Source organism: Sinocyclocheilus rhinocerous, unplaced genomic scaffold (genome assembly GCF_001515625.1).
Source record: "Sinocyclocheilus rhinocerous isolate Xijiao unplaced genomic scaffold, SAMN03320098_v1.1 scaffold292, whole genome shotgun sequence".
NCBI lineage: Eukaryota > Metazoa > Chordata > Actinopteri > Cypriniformes > Cyprinidae > Sinocyclocheilus > Sinocyclocheilus rhinocerous.
Window position 1 is genome coordinate 12,501 of NW_015641024.1, and position 9,619 is coordinate 22,119.

The following is a 9,619-nucleotide window of genomic DNA, read 5'->3' on the forward strand; positions in this document are numbered from 1 at the left end:
AGGAAATGTGCAATAAATACAAGATCAAACATTACATGTGAAACTTTACATTAAAGTTATACAAATGTGATTTAATCTGTGAATTAAAATTATTAATGATTTTAATAATTTATATATAAAGAAGAAATAATATAGTGACTTAACATAAAAATTATCATAAAGCCAATAAATTAACCATTAAGTTAATTATCAAAGGTTAATCTATCTATCTATCTATCTATCTATCTATCTATTTAAACCAAAACAGGAAAATGTTGCGTCACTGAATTTATCAACGAAACATCTATGGTTAATAATAATAATAACAACAATAACAACAAAACATAGACTTAATGTATTGATATATGTTTGGTTAAAAACATTAAACAGCTGTATTGTGTTGCCATTTTTTATCTTCCTCTTTTAGGTGCATCGACTGTGTGGGGTTTTATTGAATTTATTTATAAATCTAACATTCTGTAAAATTATATTTCAAAATATATAGTTCAAATTATATAATTCGAAATCAAGACTGATTCATTGATTGATTTTCATTACATTAAATTAGCTTTATATTAGTAGGTCTATAAAATAAAAAGTGAATAATCATACCTAAATTATGCCTAAATTATAGGCTATCTAAACCTTATAATTTTGTGTGTGTTTAGGGTAAAATATTTGGCATTTACAGTAAGAGCTCTTAATTTGAAGAGCTCGCGGACGAAACACTTACTGGCGGTGTCTCAATACCGTTCGAACTGACTACGCACACCGAATTTTGAACACGCCCCTGTCGTTTCCCCATAATTTCTAAGTAGGCAGCTCACTAGGTGTTGGAACGCAGTCTCTGAACGCAGCGTCTTCTTGTCCTCACACTTGGATCAGTTCGTGGAGAGAGAGTGAAAATACGCAATATCTGCTGTGCGCGTCAGTGGCTAGAGATGTGAATCCTGTAATAAGAGGACAACTATACTCTGTGTGAGATAATCACCGTCGTTCATCTGCCTGTAGGTAAATACTAACTCACGATTAGTTTTCAATACTTTTTACCAATTATTTTTTTTATATATTTACATGAGATCAGGTAGTTGCCCGGCGGGGCTGTAGGCTATATGAAACAGGAAGTAGCTTATGTTATTTTCTTTAAGGAAGGTTGTTTGTCGGTATTTTGCGCCTACATACAATGATAGTAAACACATTCTTGAGTTTAGTAAGTAATGGTTGGTCTTTGCCGACATTATCTATCAGTTTTTGGAAATCTAAGACCACAATCTTCTGAGACTTGCCAACCACGGCCATTACAACAGTACAGCATGTTATATTAATAGTAATGATGGTGGGAAGAAACACTGTGTTATATTAGAGGATTCAGACTTTTGACGGACCTCCAAATACGGTAATCTTCTTGCGAGGGTCCCCTTTCTAAAATATAAGAACACTGATGTGTTTAAGGTATACAATAGCATTAATATACAAAATATTATTATACTGAAAAAAACTATCATAACTAGGCTATTACAAATACAACTTATTTTGCAACATTAAATAATTAGCTCTTTTATTGTCACTGTACTTGAACCAAAGCAAATTTTTAAAATGTTATGTGCAAAGTATTTACTTAAGTCGAGTTTTAAGTATATACTTGATACCTAATAGTAATATTAAGTATTAAGCCAAGAGTGTATTTGAGCTCTGACAGCTATTAATGTTAGATGTATCAATCTGTAGAGAAACATTTTCAGTTCCATTGAAATTTATTTGTATATCCTCACAATAAATATTTTTTTTCAAAGCAATTGTAATGAAGAATATTACATAAAACACTCTATACAGCTATTTATTAATGCATTTATGTCACATGGAAGGAGAGATGAACTTAATAAATGTTTTGTCTTTTTATCCATCAAACTATAAACAGATTTGATTTGTATTTCTTATTAGCATTCCTAGGGCTGTTAAAACCCTCAGAAATAAATAATTTATTTAATAAAATAAAGTAAATAATTAATCTCATGATGGTCTTAGAATGCAGAATGAAATGGTAATACTATCAAATTTGGTAAATGTGTTCAGAAAAAAATTTGTTAAAATATTTAATCAATGTTAAATATTTAATGTAAAATATAAAATCTTGAAATTTATAAAATGTTAAATATTTAATCATTGGTACCATCTTGACATCACTAAGTTATATATTTTGTACAAAAAATAAAAGTTTAACATTTTACACGGATCCCATAGTATGCCTGTAAGTTGTGTGTTGTCATAGTCTGTTATTCAAGAGAGTAACTGTCAGGTATGGGGGTGTTTTCCAAAAAGGAGTGTTAACGTACCGTTACATAAACCCTGAACTCTTGGTTGATCAGAGGCGTTACTAGGCCTTTTTTAGAAGTGCTTCAGCCCCCCTAAATTTGCACATCACTGAGCAACACGCAACAGTGTTTCGTTACTGAACGAATCTGTGTTTTTGAATAAATCAGGTGAGTCAGTGATTCAACGACCCATTCGTGAAGACAGTCACTTGCTTCGTTCCTGAATGAATCAGCCGCTTGAACAATTTGGTTGGTTGAATGACTCCCTCATTAAGGCCTATTAGCGTTTTTTTGTTTGTTTGTTTGTTATTTTAAATTTCATATTTCAGTATTAAATTTTTTAACAGTATTTTTTAAACATCATTAAATAGGAAAGGTTAATTTCTGTTAACTTACAGTGAGCTTCCCTATGACTGAAATCCTAGAATCACCCCTGCGGTTGATTGACCCAAACTTTGTTTACTCACGGTTATCGAAAACAAGTTCAGGACTTAATTCGGTCAGCTCAGAGTTTGAAACTCATAGTTCAAAAACACAAAGCACAAAGACATACTCAACATAAAGTTAAATCCAAGAGTCACCATGGAAACAGATGTTAACAACATAGACTGTAAAAAAACACCCGTAGGTTTCTAAAGAGCGTTTTTGAAGCTCAAAGTGGGCGGAGCCGGCCGTCGCTATCTTGGCAGCGCGTCACTCCCGGATAATCGAAAATGGGCAAAGAGGTGGGAGCTGGTTGCTGAAACCGTACACGTGCGTGCTTCGCAAAACCACGATCATATTTTGCGCATGTTTTGCGCAGCTTGTCTGTGAACAACGGCTCTGTGTAGTTAATGCTGCTCCACGTGAAAGCACGCACGTGTAGAGATTTACCGCTGATTACAGAACCGGCTTTACTGACGAGATGCGCATTAAATATCGTGCGATATTTATCGTGCAGCCCTACTTCCGTGTTGGTTTCACGAGAGAGACCGGAAGGTTGCAAGTGCTTTTGTGGAAAGTGTCTTATCATTTAATGAATTGCCAGCCTGTCAGTTAAACTTCAACATGTTTGCCATTAAATATTCTTTTCGATTGATCTATTTTTAGAGTTTATACTGAATAAAAAAACAATTATGAGAGAAGTCAGGGACAATTTTGCGACAGGTAGAATTCAGTTTACTGCACTTCTCATTCATTTCCATGGTATCCGTAAACAGTGATTGGCTGTCGCACAACTCATTTTATTTCTCATTAACATTTCTTCTCTATAATAATCCATTGCCTAAAAACAACCTGTCATCACATGAGATGGCTGCTAAACAACAATTATCCAACAAACCAATCAATTCCCGACAAAATGAAGCCCCACCCTACATTTTTTTCTCACTTGAGAAGTCCTTTAAATCAGATATAAAGTACATGTATGTATATCTATATATATATGTGTATATGTATATGTGTGTATATATATATATATAATAAACGTTTGAATGCATATCCACGATGGTTGAGATGTGAAAATATATTAAGATTTGTAAGCTAAAATAAATATTCCTTCAGGTTATTAAAACTGCTTTGTAATTAAGAAAATATAACTATATAATATTGTGCATGATGTGAGCTGTCACACCCACTGGAGCCTCATCAAAATGGCATGCATGTGCTGAATACCTCTGGAGCAAGTTATGTTTAGAGAATAAGTTGCTATGGCGGCTACATACCTTGAGAAATATCTCATTATCTTGGAGTTGGAATCGAAAGTTGAGATTATCTGTTTACGCCTACCTGGGTCGCTTACGCTTACCCAAGTTGCTTAACCTGCTACCCCCTTTAGCCCCCTTCCTGATTTCTTATTTTTTTGCATGTTTGTCACACTTTAATGTTTCAGATCATCAAACAAATTTAAATATTAGTCACTTTTTCACACCACTGTATACAAGGACTTGTATCTTGTATGGTCTATGAAGAGCATGTTTTTAAATAGATGATTTATGAGGGTTAGTTTTTACTTGATGGTTACAACATATTAGAGTCATTAAATGTAAACTTGTGTTTAAAATGGTACAAATGTTTCGAAACCATATGAAACCAATACAAAGATTATATTTCTAAGATATTGACACGAGTATTTAAACCAGACTTTCTTCATTGTTTTTAATCATGAACGTTCTTGTATGTTGTTGACCCAGGTGCTGGACTCAATGTATAATGTCTAGACGAGGACGTTCAAAAAAATCCAAAGCTCACACATTCACAGGACAGTGTGAGGGTCCTGGGCTCCATGTATTTCTGCTCTGGACTAAAGAGGGAGAGCGCTGCCTGTCCTACAAGGAGGGTGAGGTGACTGCTGAAGATCTCACCATCAATGCAGCAAAAGCTGTGGGTAGGTTTGGGTGTGGGTGCCAGTAAGAACTTGAGTTCTTTTTTTTTTTTTGCTCTCAGCCATCTAAAATGTTTTCTGTCTTCCTCAGGGATCACTCCAGTCTGTCATGCCTTGTTTGCTCTTTATGACCCTGCATCCTCGTGTTGGTACAGTCCAAATCACAAATTTAATGCGGAAGACCAGTCTGGCCTTTTGCTGCATTTCCGTATGAGGTAAATATGAGATTGTGTGCATTTGTAGAGATCTATGCAATGATATGTGATACATTGTGCATGAATGGTGTTAATCATTAATAATCTTTATTTCTTTGTAGATTTTACTTCCGTAACTGGCACGGATTAAGTGAAAAGGAAACGCTAGTGACACGTCATGCATTACGGACTGGAACAGGGGCAGAGCCAGTTACGTCTCCTTTGCTGGAGATGACCTCCCTGGAATACCTCTTTGCTCAGGTGATTTTAAAATCTCTAAAAATAGAGAAAAATATTACTGAAATGCGGTTGCTTCACTGTTTTTGAGATATTTCTTTCTAGACTGAGCAGAAGTGATCATGAAACACCTGCGTTACTCAAACTAAATAATCTGTCCTTGTAAGGGTCTTATTATAATGTTTCTCCTAATGTAGACTTATAAATGGTTGGCACCCAAGATCATTTAGAATGTAATTCCCCTTCAACGGATCTCGCACTGCAACCTCTAGTGGACACTATTGGCAGTGCCATCAGCATGACCAGTGTCTGAAGCATGTGTGAAAACACTCCAAATCCATTGGACTGCGCAGCCCTTGACGTCCGGAAGGATAAGAGGATGTCTGTAATGCACGTCATCAACTTTCTTTGTCTTCAGGAGCCGTTTGTTTGTTCAGCGTGTGTGAAAGCACTATGGCGAAAAAGTCAAGTGAACCCTTTAGGAACTGTGTGCCTCTGTGTCCCAGATTTCTGACACACATGACCTTTGCATTATGTCTCTCGGCGAGGAGCACATGCTTTCAGTGCTTGAGCAGTGCCGAATATGCTAATTCTATCAAGTTTCCAATGAGAAAGCTCCACTCATGTTTGGCCCTATTCTCGAGGAGTGTGGGACAGGTTGTCTGCGTCTCGCATCTCGGGTCCCAATGCTGCCGAGACACAGCAGAAACTCAGGGTCAAGGATATTAGGAAACACTCAGCAAAACGTTTCAGGTTCGCCTCCGTTTTAAGACCTGAGGACATGCATAATTGATGCGTTTTGTGCATAAATTAAGAGAGTGTGAATTCAGTTTTTGAGACCGTTTGCTCTGTCCCTATTGTCATCGGATGTGGGATGTGTGGACCCTTGGGTGGAACGCCTTCGACTTCTAAGAGAGAGTGGATGTGCCAGGTATGATGCATTTGCGAGACTACTGAAAGAGATAGGTAAGCTTAGGTAGCTTTTCTTTTCTGTTATCTCCTGAGGGATAGTAGTCAGCGTTTGCATGAGTTTGTTTGGCTCTCAAAGGATTTGAAGGCTCTCTTAGCGATACATTCTCGGGTGTTTCTGATGCTTGAACTAAGCACGCTTAGCTCTCGAGGGAGTTAAATCCGTGTCGTGTGAGGCGGTCGCAAAAATGGTTCCACCCAGGCTTGACTCTCTCTTGAGTCACTCCGCAGTTTGGTTGTGGTGAGGCAGGATGGAGCTCAGGGTTTGTAGGCGGGGCACAGAGAAAATTAAAGTTTCTGTTCACGTTCCTCTCGTTGCCTCTTAAGCAGAAGTTTATCAAGGATATACCTGTTAAAGAACGGTTTCCTTTGATGGCTATCCCTTTTACGAAGATTATAGCAAGATGCTCCTCCCCAATGATTTGGGGTTGTGAGTAGGGTTGCTTGCTCTCTTCTTAGCAGCATTTCAGGTCAGGCTGCCTCCAGTGTGTTTATGGTGACCAACCTGAAACATCAAAGATGGTAGCTGTCTGAGGACAATTTCCCTTTGACTAGCTGCTCTTTGGCTCGAGTGGAACGAGATGTCCCTCACTAAGTATGTGAATATTGAAGTAGGGCTCCTTGCTCCCTCTGTTCGGTCTGCATGTGTGAGTTGGGCTGCTCCTTGGATTCATATAGTCTCCTAGATCGGGCTGCCCCCCCTGTATCAGAGGTAGTAAGCTAGGCGGTCCAACTATAGCTGCCTCTTCAGAGATGGTAACTGTCTGAGGATAGGTTCCCTTTGACAAGTTGGTCTTTGGCTTGGGCTATTTCCCTTGTAATTAGAGTTTTTTTTTTGTTTTTTTTTAAGTAGACGGTCCACCTATGGCTATAGGTCAATTCTCTTTTCAGGTTTCCTATTCAGGAAGTATTTTTGTCAAAGGGTGTTCTGGATGAGGCTGGTTTCCTTTTATAAGACCTCCCCCCTGAGTTGTGAGCTCTTTCCCTAAATTTTCCTAATATTTCAGCAGGGTTGGGCTGCCTCCCCGGCGCTTTTTAGGGCTTTAAGTAGGCGGTCCCCCTGAGGTTCCTTTTTTATATGTTAGTCTGCCTCCCCTGATTCCAGGGTATTTTCAAGCAGGCAGTCCCCCAGAATCCCACATGCTTTGGGCCATCTCCCCTGCGTTAGGGTTTCAAGTAGATGGCCCATTGCCTTTAGGAACATAGCTGTTTGAGGAGAGTTGTGTTCCCAACTTGGCTGAATGAGATGTCCCTTCTTAAATATTAGTGTTGGTTGGGTTCCTCTTTTCTCTCAAGTTATTTTAGCTTTCCGGGCGTCATTGGCATCACGGCTAATGACGTCGTGGGCTGCGTGGCCCAATAGATTTGGAGTGTTTTCACACGGGCTTCAGACACCGGTCATGCTGATGGCATTCCCCATAGTGTCCACTAGAGGACACAGTGTCTTGTTCCCTCTTGGGGAACCATGGTTACATGGGTAACCCGAGATGTTTGTCATGACCGTTTTCGAAGGGATATTTAATCAAAATATCAGAACTGGACCTTCCAGTGAAAATGATAGAAATCCTATCAGCAACTGATGAACCATGTCCCTGCCCTATGTATATTTTTTTCTTTTTCAATAATCTGTTACGTTCGGATGTGTTACATTTCATTACTTCCATTTCATTGCAACTTTAGCAATAAATCTGAGCTTTGTGACATTGGCATCAGAAAGATATGCAGAGCTGCAGGTGCTTCACACAGCCAGGAACAGCACAATGTTTGATAGACTTACCCTATTTTTACTTTTATCTTTAGTTATTCTGTTGTTAAGGAATAATAGTGTCTATCTTGCTTAAATGTAACTGGACAACAAGCACTGAAAATAGTCTGTGGGGTCTGAAACTTTTGCTTCTGCTTTTTGTGCACATTTTCATTTTTTGTGTCACCATGTAAGTTTGACAAAAACTTACACTTTTCAGATTGGTTATTTAACCTTGATCTTTTGGTTTTTATTGAATATAATGTGTAGTTTAGTGTGCGATTTTAACTGCTTTCTTGAATTAATGCACCTAATAATTATTTACATATAACATTTGGTGCAGACTCAACCGTTTTTGACATTGCTTCAAATAAAATGGCTTCAGTACATTTTCTAGCTAGTGAATCAAATTGGTTGCTTGTAAAAATAGATAAATAATCTGACAAAAAAACAGAGAGAAATGACAAATAAAATGGGAAAAACTTTTATAGTACCATTTGACTAAGCATGCATGTAGGTTGAGGAAGTATAGCAGCACTTCATATTCAATACAAGGTCAACATGAAGCTTTAAAAAATGATAACGATTAAATGATAAAGTTTTCTATGATAAATTATATTTTGCTATTTGTTATGTCTTGACTATTGTCCAAAGAATATTTCAAATTGTCCGAGTCTTTTAAGTTGACTAAGTTGATTTTGTTGATTTTCTTACCAGGCGAAATATGATTTTGTGAATGACTTGACATGTTTGGATGCAGTGAAGGGAGAAGAAGAGATCAGTGGTTTTAAGAATGAATGTCTAGGTATGGCTGTGCTTCACCTCTCTTACACAGCACTGCAGAGTGGCTCTTCTCTACAGGATGTGGCCAAGCAGACCAGGTGCGGGCTTCAGCTTTCTTTACTGTTCAGAGAAAGATTTGAAACAAAGCTATTTAAAGAGCAAGTTAATTAAAAGATATGTTATCAAAGAATATTATAATTTATAAAACAGCAGGTGGGCTGTCTTTAAAGGGGTCCTGTCGAACAAAATTATTAACATAATGCTAGGAATTTTTTTTTTCTGAACAAAATTAGTTTGTGACTTTTCCCACCCTCTCTCATTTGCTACTGTGCCTTGTTGAATTATAAAGGAATGCCTTCATTGTATATGCATTGAAATACAGTGCTTTCCTGCAGTCACTAACAAGCTGAAGGTTTGCTGTGTCGAATAGAGTTTTTAACTGCCCCGTCATTTAAATCTGCTACAAACTAAGAAGGTCATACTAAAATGATCAGGCACTTTGTTCAAAATAAATCTCTGTTTATTTTTATATAAAATGCAGAGCTGTAGATGCTACACACACCGACAGGCCAAGTTTCTGAACATTAAATGGCCGTTGCTGATGTATAAATGTGGGCAGTCATGTGTCCAAATGTAATTCACCAGATGTCAGCAAGTTGCCATAGTACAGAATGAGACATTATTCCAGCGTAGTTTCAAGTAGGTTTTTTTTTTTTGATGAAGTTACAATACGCTTTCATACTACATTAAAGGGGCCATATGATGCGATTTCAAGTTTTCCTTTCTCTATGGAGTGTTACAAGCTGTTCGTGAATAGATATGATCCCTAAAGTTGCAAAGACTAAAGTCTCAAACCCAAAGAGATATTCTTTATAAAAGTTAAGACTGGTCCACGTACTCCTAAAATGCCTCGTTTAAACACGCCCCCACATGTCTACGTCACGATGTGGGATGATTTGCATAACACCGGCCAAATGTTCACGCAAAGAAAGGTGTAACTTTATTGTTGCTGCTGCCGCCATGTTGTGAAGACGCTGTG

The 9,619-nt window shown here is 37.7% G+C and overlaps 1 protein-coding gene across 1 annotated transcript in view; it reads left to right on the forward strand.

The window, feature by feature from the left end:
* The first annotated feature begins 837 nt into the window (after positions 1-837).
* The window catches only part of LOC107754046 (non-receptor tyrosine-protein kinase TYK2-like), a 22,586-nt gene continuing 13,804 nt past the window's right edge, over positions 838-9,619 (forward strand). The window contains exons 1-5 of the mRNA XM_016570362.1: positions 838-990; positions 4,463-4,656; positions 4,745-4,868; positions 4,970-5,108; positions 8,515-8,678. Of these exons, the coding sequence (XP_016425848.1) occupies positions 4,482-4,656; positions 4,745-4,868; positions 4,970-5,108; positions 8,515-8,678 (602 nt within the window). The 5' untranslated portion in view covers positions 838-990; positions 4,463-4,481. The remainder of the gene's footprint in view (positions 991-4,462; positions 4,657-4,744; positions 4,869-4,969; positions 5,109-8,514; positions 8,679-9,619) is intronic.